This window comes from Nerophis ophidion, linkage group LG20 (assembly GCF_033978795.1).
Source record: "Nerophis ophidion isolate RoL-2023_Sa linkage group LG20, RoL_Noph_v1.0, whole genome shotgun sequence".
NCBI classification, from domain to species: Eukaryota; Metazoa; Chordata; class Actinopteri; order Syngnathiformes; family Syngnathidae; genus Nerophis; species Nerophis ophidion.
In genome coordinates this window covers 45,226,357-45,243,918 of record NC_084630.1, presented here as the reverse complement: position 1 = coordinate 45,243,918, position 17,562 = coordinate 45,226,357, and the positions used below count along the sequence as shown (strand labels likewise).

At 41.2% G+C, this 17,562-nt stretch overlaps 1 protein-coding gene across 1 annotated transcript; it reads left to right on the top strand.

Moving 5' to 3' along the window:
- The first annotated feature begins 590 nt into the window (after positions 1-590).
- LOC133538613 (baculoviral IAP repeat-containing protein 5.2-like) lies at positions 591-1,350 on the top strand. Its single transcript, XM_061880265.1, has one exon. The coding sequence runs from the start codon at positions 619-621 to the stop codon at positions 1,045-1,047; it is 429 nt and encodes a 142-aa protein (XP_061736249.1). The 5' UTR covers positions 591-618; the 3' UTR covers positions 1,048-1,350.
- The last annotated feature ends 16,212 nt before the right edge of the window (positions 1,351-17,562 follow it).

Genomic DNA, 17,562 nt, shown 5'->3' with positions numbered 1-17,562 from the left:
TGACAGACAGAAATACCCATTTTTTTTTATATGTATAGATTTATTTATTAAAGGTAAATTTAGCAAATTGGCTATTTCTGGCAATTTATTTAAGTGTGTATCAAGTTGTTAGTCCATCCATCCATCCATTTTCTACCACTTATTTCCTTTTGGGGTCGCTGGCGCCTATCTCAGCTACAATCGGGCGGAAGGCGGGGTACACCCTGGACAAGTCGCCACCTCATCGCAGGGCCAACACAGATAGACAGACAACATTCACACTCACATTCACACACTAGGGCCAATTTAGTGTTGCCAATCAACCTATCCCCAGGTGCATGTCTTTGGAAGTGGGAAGAAGCCGGAGGGAACCCACGCATTCACGGAGAGAACATGCAAACTCCACACAGAAAGATCCCGAGCCTGGGATTGAACCCAGGACGGCAGGACCTTCGTATTGTGAGGCAGACGCACTAACCCCTCTTCCACCGTGAAGCCTTAAATTGGTAGCCTTTCACATGAATCAGTACCCAAGAAGTAGCTCTTGGTTTCAAAAAGGTTGGTGACCCCTGCTGTAGAACAATAAAATATAATAAAACAATAAAGTTTTTTTGCCATTTTTACAACTTTTATCCGCAAATGGAGCTTTTTAACGAAAGTGATACATTTAAGATGTACTTTTGCGAGAATAGGTTAAAAACTTTTGAAGGGTGGCCATTTGACGAAGACTGCGCCTGCACACCGGAAAACATGGCAAAGGCTGGCTTCATTTACACGCCTGTCGACAACAGCCCAGATGCTGCCACGTGTTTCTTCTGCCTCAAGGAGTTGGAGGGCTGGGAGCCGGACGATGACCCACAGAAAGAGCACAAATCGCATTCACCCTCGTGTCACTTCTTGGCCCTGAAGAAGAAAGTAGAGGAGCTGCCTTTGAACGAGTTCTTGAAGCTCCACCAGGCGAGGCACATGCGCCTCATCAACAAAAACTGTAACGAGGCCGTCGACAAGTTTGAGGTGGCTGCAAGATTGGTGAAATCGGAAATTCTCAAGATGGAAATGGGCAAATAAGACATTGGGTGTGTATGTAAATATGTACAGCATTTGTTTTGTGTTAGCTATACTTTGCCGTTTTTATTCGTAAATTGTGGACGGTATTTTTTATTTTACTTATACATTGTACCTTTCAGTTTAAGGTTTACTTAGTGCGGTCTCAGTGCATGTTTTTTTTACCATATTTGATTACCCATATAAGTTTTCATGTAGGGACGGCGTGGCGCAGTGGGAGAGTGGCCGTGCGCAACCCGAGGGTCCCTGGTTCAATTCCCACCTAGTACCAACTTCGTCACGTCCGTTGTGTCCTGAGCAAGACACTTCACCCTTGCTCCTGATGGGTGCTGGTTGGCGCCTTGCATGGCAGCTCCCTCCATCAGTGTGTGAATGTGTGTGTGAATGTGTGTGTGAATGGGTAAATGTGGAAGTAGTGTCAAAGCGCTTTGAGTACCTTGAAGGTAGAAAAGCGCTATACAAGTACAACCCATTTATCATTTAAAATGCAGCATCATGCATTCTTAGATTGCAATAAGAGACATATGTTTAATGTACCGTGATATCTTTTTGTTCCAATAAAGCCAATATTGCCATTTTTTTGTGGTCCCTTTTATTTAGAAAAGTATCAACATAAATGGTGGTACCTATAACGGTACAACAACCCTACTGACTTTATAACAACCCTCACTGCTTTTCATGTTAAAATGAAGTCAAATAGTGTGATTCATGATTGTATTTATTTTTTTCATTAATCACATGTAGTACATTGACAGACACACTATCTAGTTGATGTTATTTCACCAGTGCCTTTCTGCCTTTTTGGTTCTAACGCTCCACGCTGCGGTTTTATTGTGCCCTGTCACACATGACTTTCTCAATCAAACGAGGAATCTTTCAAACTGGTCAGAGACCCACTTAATCTTTGAACCGTGATTTTCTTTGCAAGAGTTTCTGATTCAGGTAGGGCTTTGCAATTGCTTTCTATAAAGGCAGTTCCCACACAACTACCAGCCATTGCACAGCACTACAGTATCTAGTGCACGCCACACTCAAAAGTCAGCGTATTCATTCACCTCCTGCCTTTCGTAATTTCACACAACCCTGATCGGAGGGGTAAGTGGGTAATCCTCTTTGCTCAAGGGTGTCCCACGGGCCAGGGTAGGAAAGTGGGCACATTACTGCCAATGTTCATACTGAATACACACAAATCCTGCAGCCCACAAGAGAGGAATAAGAGGATAAAAAAAATTGCCAGTGTGAGTGACAGCTCAGACACTGCTGATTGACAGGGCTACAACATTGTGGCTCGTTCATGTTTCAAAGGTGTTAAAATAGAAATAAGAGAACCAATGTCCTAAAAATGGCATTTTAAAACTAAAGTGGATTATATTGCTTGTGTCAGCACTGCTCTGTTGATCTTATATATATATATATATATATATATATATATATTTTTTTTTTAAAATGTATTTATTTATTTTTTTTGTTTATTAAACATCCCCATTAGTCTACAATGCATCTAGGGTCCAGGCAAAAACCATCACACAATCACAAAACAAAAGATTACAATGCAGTATAACATCCATCCATCCATCCATTGTCTACCGCTTATTCCCTTGGGGATCGCGAGGGGCGCTGGTGCCTATTACAGCTACAATCGGGTGGAAGGCGGCGTACACCCTGGACAAGTGCAGTATAACATGATAAATAATGAAATTTTGCAATACAAAAATAGCAACAACAAAAAAATTAATAAAAATAACTTTGAGTTTATATAATAGTGTTCATACCAAAGATAAAAAGAGCGATATAAAAATAGATATGTATTTTTGCAAAAATAAAACAAAGAACCAATGGCCTGTAATATACACATTAGTGTACCAAAGACAAACAAAAAGGAAGGATGGGGCGAGGTACACCCCTTTGTCCACAACTGTGTGAGCAAATAGTCAAACAGTTTAAGAACAACCTCTCTCAAAGTGAAATTGCAAGACATTTAGGGATTTCAACATCTACGCTCCATAATATCATCAAAAGGTTCAGAGAATCTGGAGAAATCACTCATGGCCGGAAACCAACATTGAATGACCGTGACCTTTGATCCCTCAGACCATCTGAGATGGACTGATGCAAAGTGGAAAAGTGTTCTGTGGTCCGAAGAGTCCACATTTCAAATTGTTTTTGGAAATATTCAACATCGTGTCATCTGGACCAAAGGGGAAGCGAACCATCCAGACTGTTATCTACGCAAAGTTGAAAAGCCAGCATGTGTGATGGTATGGGGGTGCATTAGTGCCCAAGGCATGGGTAACTTACACATCTGTGATGGTATGGGGGTGTATTAGTGCCCAAGGCATGGGTAACTTACACATGTGTGATGGTATGGGGGTGTATTAGTGCCCAAGGCATGGGTAACTTACACATGTGTGATGGTATGGGGGTGCATTAGTGCCCAAGGCATGGGTAACTTACACATGTGTGATGGTATGGGGGTGTATTAGTGCCCAAGGCATGGGTAACTTACACATGTGTGATGGTATGGGGGTGTATTAGTGCCCAAGGCATGGGTAACTTACACATCTGTGATGGTATGGGGGTGCATTAGTGCCCAAGGCATGGGTAACTTACACATGTGTGATAGTATGGGGGTGTATTAGTGCCCAAGGCATGGGTAACTTACACATGTGTGATGGTATGGGGGTGTATTAGTGAACAAGACATGGGTAACTTACACATCTGTGATGGTATGGGGGTGTATTAGTGCACAAGGCATGGGTAACTTACACATCTGTGATGGTATGGGGGTGTATTAGTTCCCAAGGCATGGGTAACTTACACATCTGTGATGGTATGGGGGTGCGTTAGTGCCCAAGGCATGGGTAACTTACACATGTGTGATGGTATGGGGGTGTATTAGTGCCCAAGGCATGGGTAACTTACACATGTGTGATGGTATGGGGGTGTATTAGTGCCCAAGACATGGGTAACTTACACATGTGTGATGGTATGGGGGTGTATTAGTGCCCAAGGCATGGGTAACTTACACATGTGTGATGGTATGGGGGTGTATTAGTGCCCAAGACATGGGTAACTTACACATCTGTGATGGTATGGGGGTGTATTAGTGCACAAGGCATGGGTAACTTACACATCTGTGAAGGCATCATTAATGCTGAAAGGTACATACAGGTTTTGGAACAACATATGTTGTCATCTAAGCGCCGTCTTTTTCATGGATGCCCCTGCTTATTTCAGCAAGACAATGCCAAGCCACGTGTTACAACAGCGTGGCTTCGTAAAAAAAGAGTGCGGGTACTTTCCTGGCCCGCCTGCAGTCCAGACCTGTCTCCCATCAAAAATGTGTGGCACATTATGATGCGTAAAAAACGACAGCGGAGACCCCAGACTGTTGAAGGACTGAAGCTCTACATAAAACAAGAATGGGAAAGAATTCCACTTTCAAAGCTTCAACAATTAGTTTCCTCAGTTCCCAAACATTTATTGAGTGTTGTTAAAAGAAAAGGTGATGTAACACAGTGGTGAACATTCCCTTTCCCAACTACTTTGGCACATGTTGCAGCCACTAAAATCTAAGTTAATTATTATTTTCAAAAAAAAAAAAAAAGTTTATGAGTTTGAACATTAAATATCTTGTCTTTGTAGCATATTCAACTGAATATGGCTTGAAAAGGATTTGCAAATCATTGTATTTTGTTTATATTTACATCTAACACAATTTCCCAACTCATTTGGAAACGGGGTTTGTACAATCTAAAATAATCTCTTCCCACAATATGTTGACAATATTATTTGTAGTAGCAATTGTTATGGATTACTCACTATGATGTCATACTATTTCCCATATCAGTATCCCGCCTACCCCTTTTGCAATGGAAAGTTTGCTCTGATCTAATGGGTACCATGGTGACCTGGAATGAACTGCAGGACAAGGTAGAAACATAGTTCAAGTAGAATTCTTACAACACTATTGCCAAAAATATCAGAATAGTCTGAATACTTCATGAATTCACACACAAAACATTGAGTATGTCTTCCATGACAAAAATGACCAATGCCTCGTTAAAATGACGAGGTGTTTTTTTTGTTGTTGTTTTTTTGCATATGCATGTGCCTGATTGCACACGGCTGAGTTTGTACATGGTTCCATAATGTTGAATGGCAGCTCTGTTCATGACAACTGTGCATCCCGATGTCTTTTATAAGCCTGTTTTCATGTTGTTCCTCTTTGCAGGAAATGCAATATTGCCAGGGCCCGAGGCTGCATGCTTTTAATGTCGTTACCATTGTCTTTTCTCCAACATCCACCCACGTCGTTCTATCTCTTCATCTCATTCTGTCCTGGTTCATTCTTGTCTCCAAGGCTTCTTTCTCCCCTTTATGTGATTAAAGTAAAACACTCAGAGAGACATCTTTCTGCCTTTCTTTATTTCCTCCATAAATCCAACATATTGTTTATTTACACATCGTATAGACCTTTATAGATTAGGCCAGGGGTCTTCAACTACATTTGGCCAAGGGCCAGAATTTTTCTCAGCAGCACAATCAACGTGATGGCTGATGGTATTATTTAAATATATTTGTTGTATTTCTTCACCTGTCTCTGTGTTAACTCAATCAATCATCAATCAATGTTTACTTATATAGCCCTAAGTCACTAGTGTCTCAAAGGGCTGCACAAACCACTACGACATCCTCGGTAGGCCCACATAAGGGCAAGGAAAACTCACACCCAGTGGGACATCGGTGACAATGATGACTATGAGAACCTTGGAGAGGAGGAAAGCAATGGATGTCGAGCGGGTCTAACATGATACTGTGAAAGTTCAATCCACAATGGATCCAACACAGTCGCGAGAGTCCAGTCCAAAGCGGATCCAACACAGCAGCGAGAGTCCCGTTCACAGCGGAGCCAGCAGGAAACCATCCCAAGCGGAGGCGGATCAGCATCGCAGAGATGTCCCCAGCCGATACACAGGCGAGCAGTACATGGCCACCGGATCGGACCGGACTCCCTCCACAAAGGAGAGTGGGACATAGAAGAAAAAGAAAAGAAACGGCAGATCAACTGGTCTAAAAAGGGAGTCTATTTAAAGGCTAGAGTATACAAATGAGTTTTAAGGTGAGACTTAAATGCTTCTACTGAGGTGGCATCTCGAACTGTTACCGGGAGGGCATTCCAGAGTACTGGAGCCCGAAATGAAAAGGCTCTAGGTTGTGCGGTATACTGGCATTAGTACCGCGATACCAATGAATCATTTTCGGTACGATACCGTCTCTGAAACATTGCTGGTTTACAAGCAGATGAGCAAGCTCGGTACTTACAAGCAGACACCGTGTGTAGACAGAAAAGGGAGAACAGACGCATTACGGCTTAAAAACTAACAATAAAGGTGTGGTTATAACACCGAAACTGTTAAGATCCGTACTTGGATCTTCTCAAATTATTGTCGCTTTGATTCATTTTGATATCACTCTGTTGTTTGACGTGCTTATTTCCTGTTTTTTGTTCGTTTCTATGGTTACTCATTAGTTTCAGCTGTTACTCCCGGTCCCTGCACACCTGGTCTCTGTTAATCACCTTCCCTTTATAAGCCAGCCTCTTCTGATTATTCTTTCTGGGAGTCTAGCTTGCTTTCACGCAACGCAACGTCAGCTATGTTTTTCTCGCTAGCTCATTAGCCAAGCCTCCTTGTCATCTTTAGCTCACATGCTAATCATCTTTGTTTTTACTTCCGTGCCTTCGTGTCAAGTCTTAGTTCTTTATATTTCCTAGCTCTCACGCTAGCGTCTTTTGTTTCCCTTTTTATTAGCTCCAGTATTTCTCTTCAGAGCTCCCCTTTTGTTAATAAATGTGTTACTGTAGATCCTACCTTTGTTGTATTCTTCGTTTTGACGCATCCACGAGGGAATCGAACCCAGTACCACGATACCGAACCGGCGTTACGTTTTAAGACATAGCTAGCTAGCTAGCGGCTAGCGTCCATCCACTGTCTGCAGTGTTTTAACTACTTCTAAATCACTAATCCTCACCTCCATGGCGACAAATAAAGTATGTTTCTTACAAGTATCATCGCTGCAGGACGAGGAATAGCTAAAAATACTTCACTACACACCATAGCTCACCGGCGTCAAAATATAAACAAACTCCATTGGTGGCTCTACACCTGACATCCACTGTAATGATTAGGGACGGCGTGGCGCAGTGGGAGAGTGGCCGTGCGCAACCCGAGGGTCCCTGGTTCAAATCCCACCTAGTACCAACCTCGTCACGTCCGTTGTGTCCTGAGCAAGACACTTCACCCTTGCTCCTGATGGGTGCTGGTTGGCGCCTTGCATGGCAGCTCCCTCCATCAGTGTGTGAATGTGTGTGTGAATGGGTGAATGTGGAAGTAGTGTCAAAGGGCTTTGAGTACCTTGAAGGTAGAAAAGCGCTATACAAGTACAACCCATTTATCATTTAACTACAGGCACGTAACTAGTCGATACTACTATGAGAACATCTATGCTTTATGGCATCACAACATCTTATTTAGTTTTTTTTTAAATGTATATTATGTTTATAAACTCAGGAAATACGTCCCTGGACACATGAGGACTTTGAATATGACCAATGTATGATCCTGTAACTACTTGGTATCGGATTGATACCTAAATTTGTGGTATTGTCCAAAAATAATGTATAGTATAAAACAGAAGAATAAGTGATTATTACATTTTAACAAAAGTGTAGACAGAACAAGTGAAAATAGAAAGTAAGCAGATATTAACAGTAAACAAACAAGTAGAATAATAATTAATTTTCTGTCACTTTTCCTTAATGTTGACAAAATAACAGAATGATAAATGACAGATTATGTTACTGCATATGTCAGCAGACTAATTAGGAGCCTTTGTTTGCTTACTTACTACCAAAAGACAAGTTGTCTAGTATGTTAACTATTTTATTTAAGGACTTAACTGCAATAAAAAACATATGTTTAATGTTCACTAAGGTTTTTTTGTTAAAATAAAGTCAATAATGCAAATTTTTTTGTGGTCCCCTTTATTTAGAAAAGTACCAAAAAGTACTGAAATAATTTTAGTACCGGTACCAAAGTATTGGTATCATTACAACACTAGTGCTAACAGACTCATGTTAGCTGGACTGCAGCAAAACACTCAAGTCCAGAGTCTTAGACAGTTCCAAATTGCAATTAGATACCGGGTCAAAGTAGTGATATATTCTTTTGAAAGTAAGCATTGTTTACTTAATTACAAATTATATTAGTACATTTTCAGTAATATTATATTTTTTATACCGGTCCTTGTTAAAAGTCAAATGTTCAGTGTCAAATGTTCTGTTTTTAAAAGGCCATAGCACCATTTTTGTTTTAAATTTGAGGTTTCTTCTTCTTCTACAGTTGCTCCAATGGATGTGTATGTTTCTCTGTTGCCCCCTGCAGTACGGAGGAAATACTACATTAATGAGTAAATCTCTATGTTCACACTGCAGGTCAATTACGATTTATTTGCCCATATGTGACATTTTTTTTCAAGTCTGAACCAGGTTTTTTTTGTATGTGGATATAAATCAGATACACAATATTGCCAAAAGTATTTGGCCACCTGCCTTCACTCATCCATGAACTGGAAGTGCCATCCCATTCCTAACCCACAGGATTCAATATGATGTCGGTGTTATGATCCGATGGCCGGATCATTCCATAATCGTGTTTTGTTCCAACTTTGTATCATATTCTGTTGTTTGACGTCCTTAGTTCCTGTTTTAGTCTGTTTGCATAGCAACGTATTATTTTCACCTGCCGTGGTTTCCAGACGCACACCTGTTTTGCTAATCACCATCCTTATATAAGCCAGCCCTTTGTGTTCATTCATTCTCGGATCCTAATTTGCTCACACGCAACAGATGACGACTTGCTTTCATTGTTTATACTCGCTAGCTCTTGCGCTGCGGTTTTGTTTATTCCTAGCTCTCATGCTAAGTGTTTTGTTTTCCCTTTTCATGCCTTTGTGCAAAGTGTTAGTGTGTCTGTTTATTTCCCTAGCTACCATGCTAGCTCACTTTGTTTGCCTTTTCTGCTTAGCACCAGTGTTTTTGTTCTAGCCTGTTTTATTACTTAAATAAATACTTATATCTTACCTTACGCTGTGTTCTTGCCCGACGCATCCACGGAAGAACATATCCGGCGGCGCATTGCCGCACGAGTCTCACAGTCGGTCCACCTTTTGTAGCTATTTCAGCTTCAACTAGTCTGGGAAGGCTGTCCACGATGTTTCTGAGATTATAAGAATTTGAGACAATTCTTCCAAAAGCGCATTGGTGAGGTCACACACTGATGTTGGTCGAGAGGGCCTGCCTCTCAGTCTCCGTTCTAATTCATCCCAAAGATGTTCTATCGGGTTCAGGTCAGGACTCTGTGCAGGCCAGTCAAGTTCATCCACACCAGACTATGTCATTATGGACCTTGCTTTGTGCACTGGTGCACAATCATTTTGGAAGAGGAAGGGGCCAGATCCAAACTGTTCCCACAAGGTTGAGAGCATGGAATTGTCCAAAATGTCTTGGTATCCTGGACCATTCAAAGTTCCTTTCATTGGAACTAAGGGGCCAAGCACAACTCCTGAAAAACAACCTCATACCATAATTCCTCCTTCACCAAATGTCATACTCTGTACAATGCAGTCCGAAATGCAGCGTTCTCCTGGCAACCTCCAAACCCAGACTGGTCCATCAGATTGCCAGATTGAAAAGCGTGATTCATTAGTTCAGAGAAGGCGTTTCCACTGCTCTAGAGTCCAGTGGCGACGTGCTGTACACCACTGCATCCCACGCTTTGCATTGGACTTGGTGATGTATGGCTTAGATGCAGCAGATCGGCCATGGAAACCCATTCCGTGAAACTCTCTGCGTACTGTATGTGGGCTAATTGGAAGGTCACATGAAGTTTGAAGCTCTGTAGCAACTGACTGTTCAGAAAGTCGGAGACCTCTTTGCACGATGCGCTTCAGGATCCGCTGACCGCTCTCTGTCACTTTACGTGGCCTACCACTTGGTGGCTGAGTTGCTGTTGTTCCAAAACTCTTCCATTTTCTTATAATAAATCCGACAGTTAACTTTGGAAAGTGACCAAATTTCACGACTGGATTTGCTGCACAGGTGGCATCCTCTGACTGTTCCATGCTGGAAATCACTGAGCTCCTGAGAGAGGCCCATTTTTTCACAAAAGTTTGTAGAAACAGTCTCCATGCCTAAGTGCTTGATTGTATACACCTGTGGCCGGGCCAAGTGATTAGCACACCTGATTCTGATCATTTGGATGGGTGGCCAATTTCATGTTGGCAATATAGAGCAGGGGTCACCAACCTTTTAGAAACCAAGAGCTACTTCTTGGGTACTGATTAATGCGAAGGGCTACCAGTTTGATACACACTTAAATAAATTGGCAGAAATAGCCAATTTGCTCAATTTACCTTTAATAAATAAATCTATATATAAAAAAGTGGGTATTTCTGTCTGTCATTCTGTCATCCATTTTTTTTTTACCTTTTACGGAAGGTTTTTTGTTGAGAAGAAATGATGAAAAAACACTTAATTGAACGATTTAAAAGAGGAGAAAACGCAAAAAAAATGAAAATGTAATTTTGAAACATATTTTATCTTCAAATTAGACTCTTTAAAATTCAAAATTCAACCGAAAAAAATTTAGAGAAATACAACCTAATTCAAATCTTTTTGAAAAAATTAAAAAAAGAATCTATGGAATATCATTAGTAATTTTTCCTGATTAAGATTAATTTTAGAATTTTGATGACATGTTTTAAATAGGTAAAAATGCTATCTGCATTTTGTTAGAATATATAACAAATTGGACCAAGCTATATTTCTAACAAAGACAAATCATTTCTTCTAGATTTTCCAGAACAAAAACTTAAAAGAAATTTAAAAGAGTTTGAAATAAGATTTAAATTTGATTCTACAGATTTTCTAGATTTGCCAGAATATGTTTTATTTTTTTATTTTAATCATGATAAGTTTGAAGAAATAAGAAGTATTCCTCATCAAAAAAACAGAAGCTAAAATGAAGAATTAAATTAAAATGTATTTATTATTCTTTACAATAAAAAATAAATAAATTACTTGAACATTGATTTAAATTGTCAGGAAAGAAGAGGAAGGAATTTAAAAGGTAAAAAGGTATATTTGGTTGAAAATCCTAACATCATTTTTAAGGTTGTATTTTCTCTCTAAAATTGTCTTTCTGAAAATTATAAGAAGCAAAGTAAAAAAGATAAATGCATTTATTTAAACAAATGAAGACCAAGTCTTTAAAATATTTTTGGGGGATTTTCAAATTCTATTTGAGTTTTGTCTCTCTTAGAATTAAAAATGTCGAGCAAAGCGAGACCAGCTTGCTAGTAAATAAATACAATTTAAAAAATAGAGGCAGCTCACTGGTAAGTGCTGCTATTTGACCTATTTTTAGAACAGGCCAGCGGGCGACTCATCTGATCCTTACGGGCTACCTGGTGCCTGCGGGCCCCGCGTTGGTGACCCCTGGTCTAGAAAATAAGTAATGAAGGTTCTTTTGTCAAAACCGTGGATAGATTTTGCTATGAAGACCTATCTTCAATTTTCTGCTGCATGCCTTCAAAATTGGTTTGTTTTGATAGGCGGACTTGTTGGCTGCGAATGAAGCCCTCCTTACCAAGCACCCTCGCGCTGACTGGGCTTTCGTCCCAGCCCCAGCAGTCCTCGTTTTTGTTTTGATTAGACCAAGTGGAATATGGATGCCAACGATCCCCATGCACAAGCCATCTAATTTGAACTTGACTTTAACCACAACACAACATCACAGATGATGTTGCGAGACCAGCGACTCAAAGTTGTTTGTTGTCGGCTGAAAGAGGAGACAACACGCACACTGCAAAAAGTCAGTGTTCAAAAAATTTGGGATATTTTACAAGCAAAATTATCTGCCAATAGAACAAGAATATTTGGCTTGTGAAGATTTTCCAAAACAAATAAAATTAGCTAAACTCAATGAATCCAAAAATACCTTGAAATAAATATATTGTCACTAATAACAAGTGCACTTTTCTAGGTAGGAAAAAAATAGACCTCTTTGCTCAATATGTTGAGAAATATTCTTAAATCAAGTAAATGCTAGTGCAATTATCTTGACATCATGACATGAGCTCGGCATCATGATTTTTTTTTTTCATGTTTTAAGTAAGAAATTATTATTTAAAAAAAGTAGTTTTATACTTGTGAGTGTTGATGACACAGCTTTGCAACAGTTGATATTCTAGTTTCAGGCATGTATTACTCAATAGGTCATCAAATCTCAACAACAAACTGTAATATCTTACTGAGATCATTTAGGACCAAAACCCTTAAAACAAGTAAAACACTCTAACATCAAATCTGCTTAGTGAGAAGAATGATCTTATTAGACAGAAAATGAGCAAACATCACCCTTATTTGAGATATTTAATCCTACTTAGATTTCAGTTTTGAAGAAGTGAAGTGAATTATACTTTTATAGCGCTTTTTCTCTAGTGAAACCACTATCTGAGTTCCATTTAAACCAATGTGGGTGGCACTGGGAGCAGGTGGGTAAAGTGTCTTGCCCAAAGACACAACGGCAGTGACTAGGATAGCGGAAGCGGGAATCGAACCTGCAACCCTCAAGTGGCTGGCACGGCCACTCTACCAACCGAGCTATACCGCCCCAATGCTGTGAAGGCTATAAAGTAAGAAAGCCTGACTGCAAATCTGGTATTATACACTAAGGCAGTGGTTCTCTAATGAGGGTACACGTACACCTGGGGGTACTTGAAGGTATGCCAAGGGGTACGTGAGATTTTTTTTAAAATATTCTAAAAGTAGCAAAAACTCAAAAATCCTTTATAAATATATTTATTGAATAATACTTCAACAAAATATGAATGTATAAACTCAACACGACGAGTTGAGTTTATACCAAAATGGATACATGGATGATACAGCAGAGGATTGGGAGAATGTCATGTGGTCAGATGAAACCAAAATAGAACTTTTTGGTATAAACTCAACTGGTGGTGTTTGGAGGAAGAAGAATACTGAGTTGCATCCCAAGAACACCATACCTACTGTGAAGCATGGGGGTGGAAACATCATGCTTTGGGGCTGTTTTTCTGCTAAGGGGACAGGACGATTGATCCGTGTTAAGGAAAGAATGAATGGGGCCATGTATCGTGAGATTTGGAGCCAAAACCTCCTTCCATCAGTGAGAGCTTTGAATGGTTGACCAAATACTTATTTTCCACCATCATTTACAAATAAATTCTTTAAATTTCCTACAATGTGAATTTCAGGATTTTTTTGTCCCATTCTGTCTCTCCCAGTTGAAGTGTACCTATGATGAAAATGACAGACCTCTGTCATCATTTGAAGTGGGAGAACTTGCACAATCGCTGGCTGACTAAATACTTTTTTGTCCCACTGTATGTTCCCCTTTTGTCCAAATAAATCTAAATTAAGTCTTTGTTACTTAGAATATGTTCTCCATGCTAAAGTGTTACCGAAGTTGCATTTATTTTTTTTTTTTGATAACGTGAATAACTTCATAAAAAGATTGGATTCAACAACACATCTGAATCGGGCATCATAGCCTGCAGGGTGAATGTAATGTTTAAGACTTATTTGGGTCATGTTTGGCTCGCCAAAAAAAAAAAAAAAAAAAGGTTCTGCGGGTGGGATGGGTCGTCTAGTCAAGCACTTGGCCTGCGTGTTACTTTCACTTCTGCTTCCTTGCGGCTTGCCTCATTTGCAGGAATACTGCGAGCGCCACAGTTGACACTTGTGCCTTTGCATTTGTGAATTTGCTTCAGATGCGGTTTGAAAGTTCAGGCAGCTCAGCGCAGAGCAAGAGCGAGGAAACCGAGATAAAATGAAAATCATAAAAGGGAGACAGAGGTCATTTTGGGAGTGATAAAGCAGAAGAAGGGGGAGGAGAACCAGGTAGTGGTTTGTGTGCTTATAAGACTGTCATCACTCTCCAATGTCAGTGTCCCTCAAATAGGAGACCTTTAGCCAGTATACTTCTTTTTAATTCAGTATACTTGCACTTGCATGGCTTAATCTTTGAGACAAGCATATGCTACTGGCAGGATCAACCAGCTAGACCCGCTAGAGAACCATGGACTCCAAGTCCGAGTCCATGGTTCTCGCCCGGAAAAGGGTGGAATGCCGTCTCCGGGTTGAGGAGGAGACCCTGCCCCAAGTGGAGGAGTTCAAGTACCTCGGAGTCTTGTTCACGAGTGAGGGAAGAGTGGATCGTGAGGTCGACAGGCGGATCGGTGCGGCGTCTTCAGTAATGCGGACGTTGTACCGATCCGTTGTGGTGAAGAAGGAGCTGAGCCGGAAGGCAAAGCTCTCAATTTACCGGTCGATCTACATTCCCATCCTCACCTATGGTCATGAGCTTTGGGTCATGACCGAAAGGACAAGATCACGGGTACAAGTGGCCCAAATGAGTTTGGGTCTCTCCCTTAGAGATAGGGTGAGAAGCTCTGCCATCCGGGAGGAACTCAAAGTAAAGCCGCTGCTCCTCCACATGGAGAGGAGCCAGATGAGGTGGTTCGGGCATCTGGTCAGGATGCCACCCGAACGCCTCCCTAGGGAGGTGTTTAGGGCACGTCCAACCGGTAGGAGGCCACGGGGAAGACCCAGGACACGTTGGGAAGACTATGTCTCCCGGCTGGCCTGGGAACGCCTCGGGATCCCCCGGGAAGAGCTAGACGAAGTGGCTGGAGATAGGGAAGTCTGGGCTTCCCTGCTTAGGCTGTTGCCCCCGCGACCCGACCTCGGATAAGCGGAAGAAGATGGATGGATGGATGGATGGCATAATTTAATTCAGGCATAGACTGGGACATTATTTTATTACTCATATGGAAGTCAAATGATGCTGTGTTTTTTTAAAGTCCCCCCATCAGACATAGACATCCATAAATCCCAGGACTAACTATGCATACGAGAAACATTGGATTGGGAGGAGCTGCTCAGTCTGCATCCTTATTTGTTAATTTATGGCCTCAGCTCACTTGGGTGGCCCACACAAACACACACACACAAACACACACACAAACACACACACATCTCAGTTGCATGCAGCATTAGCCCATCTGTCTCAGCGGTTCTACATTGTGGACCACTGGAGCAAGTGATAAGCTGGAATGAGAGCGGATAGAACTGAACGCAAGAAAAGAAGCAAAATGCCAATGGCGCCTGTTGGTACATATTTTTTTTATTTATTTCTACTTCTCTCTACCAGGTGCTTTATCAATGGCTATAGACCACCGGAGCATATGATAGGGTTACGGAATGGTTAGAAATTGGCGGATGGATTAAAGAAAGGCGTGTGGAGAAAGGTGATCTATAAAGTCTTGTTGAGGAACGACAGGGTGCCAAAATGCAAGACGGCAGTAAAGCCGAAGCCGAGACAGAAGGAAAGAAAGTGCGTCTCCTGAGTTCCATAAGTGGAAATGTGGTTATTCTGAGTTATAAAGGCCCATTTTGGGTGGGTGGAAAAAGATTTAGAGGCATACAGGAGAGAGAGTGGGGTGGGAATCTTATATTCTGTCTACGTGTTGGAGTAAATGAGGGTTAGCTAAGATGGATGGAGTTAGAAACCCAAGTACCTCAGTTTGCTAAAAAATCTTTTATCAACCAAAGGCACCTTTTTACTACATAAATCAACACTTTTTGCCTTAGATGCTGTCCATGGTGCTGAACCACTGCCCCACAACCATGTCATGTGACCCGTGTAATAACATGGAGGTCGGCTTCAGCTGTTCCACTCAGTAAGTTTACATGCACCAAGGGAAACCCAACTATTGTATTAAACTGATTCAAAGGAGTTTTTTAAAATGCATAAATTAAAGGCCTATTTAAAGGCCTACTGAAATGAGATTTTCTTATTTAAACGGGGATAGCAGCTCCATTCTATGTGTCATACTTGATCATTTCGCGATATTGCCATATTTTTGCTGAAAGGATTTAGTAGAGAACGTCAACGATAAAGTTCGCAACTTTTGGTCGCCAAGAGAAAAGCCCTGCCTGTACCGGAAGTCGCAGACGATGACGTCACATGTTGATGGCTCCTCACATCCTCACATTGTTTTTAATGGGAGCCTCCAACAAAAAGAGCTATTCGGACCGAGAAAATGACAATTCCCCCATTAATTTGAGCGAGGATGAAAGATTTGTGTTTGAGGATATTGATAGCGACGGACTAGAGAAAAAAAAATGTGATTGCATTGGGACGGATTCAGATGTTTTTAGAGACATTTACTAAGATTATTCTGGGAAATTCCTTATCTTTCTATTGTGTTGCTAGTGTTTCAGTGAGTTTAATAGTACCTGATAGTCGGAGGGGTGTGTCCACGGGTGTCTTGACGCCAGTGTCTCAGGGGAGTCGACGGCAGCTGTATGGACGGCGCAAGCTCAGCTGATCTCCGGTAAGAAGCGACTTCTTACCACAATTTTCTCACCAAAACCTGCTGGTTGACATTCAGTCGGGGATCCATGTTCGCTTGACCGCTCTGATCCATAGTAAAGTTTCACTTCCGGGAATTTTAAACAAGGAATCACCGTGTGTTTGTGTGGCTAAAGGCTAAAGCTTCCCAACTCCATCTTTCTACTTGGACTTCTCCAATATTAATTGAACAAATTGCAAAAGATTCAGCAACACAGATGTTTAAAATACTGTGTAATTATGCCGTTAAAGCAGACGACTTTTAGCTGTGTGTGTGTGCAGCGCTCATACTTCCTAACAGCCCGTGACGTCACGCTTACACGTCATCATTACGCGACGTTTTCAAGAAGAAACTCCCGAGAAATTTAAAATTGCAATTTAGTAAACTAAAGCGGCCGTATTGGCATGTGTTGCAATGTTAATATTTCATCATTGATATATAAACTATCAGACTGCGTGGTGGCTAGTAGTGGCTTTCAGTAGGCCTTTAAGTACAATTGTGTTAGAGTCATTATAATTGGATAACCACTCAGTTTATTTGAAACTAGATTACTCCCGCATTTGCTGACACCATGCTGTCTAATCTGGAGAACTAATCATTTTTTTAATTACCCGTGCCACTTAATTATTTGATGGGCAACACTAAATGGTCCCTAGTGTGTGAATGAGAGTGTGAATGTTGTCTGTCTATCCGTGTTGGCCCTGTGATGAGGTGGCAATTTGTCCAGGGGGTACCACGCCTTCCGCCCGAATGCAGCTGAGATAGGTTCCAGCGACCCCAAAAGGGACAAGCGGTAGAAAATGGATGGATGCACTTAACTATTACCGTGTAGCAGCCCTCATTTTTATTGAGAAAGCCACACATAAAGGACTCATCCCACCCAGACGACAAAAATTTCACTAACGAGTCCTCTGGGCGGTATAGTTCGGTTGGTAGAGTGGCCGTGCCAGCAACTTGAGAGTTCCAGGTTCGATCACCGCTTTTGTCGTTGTGTCC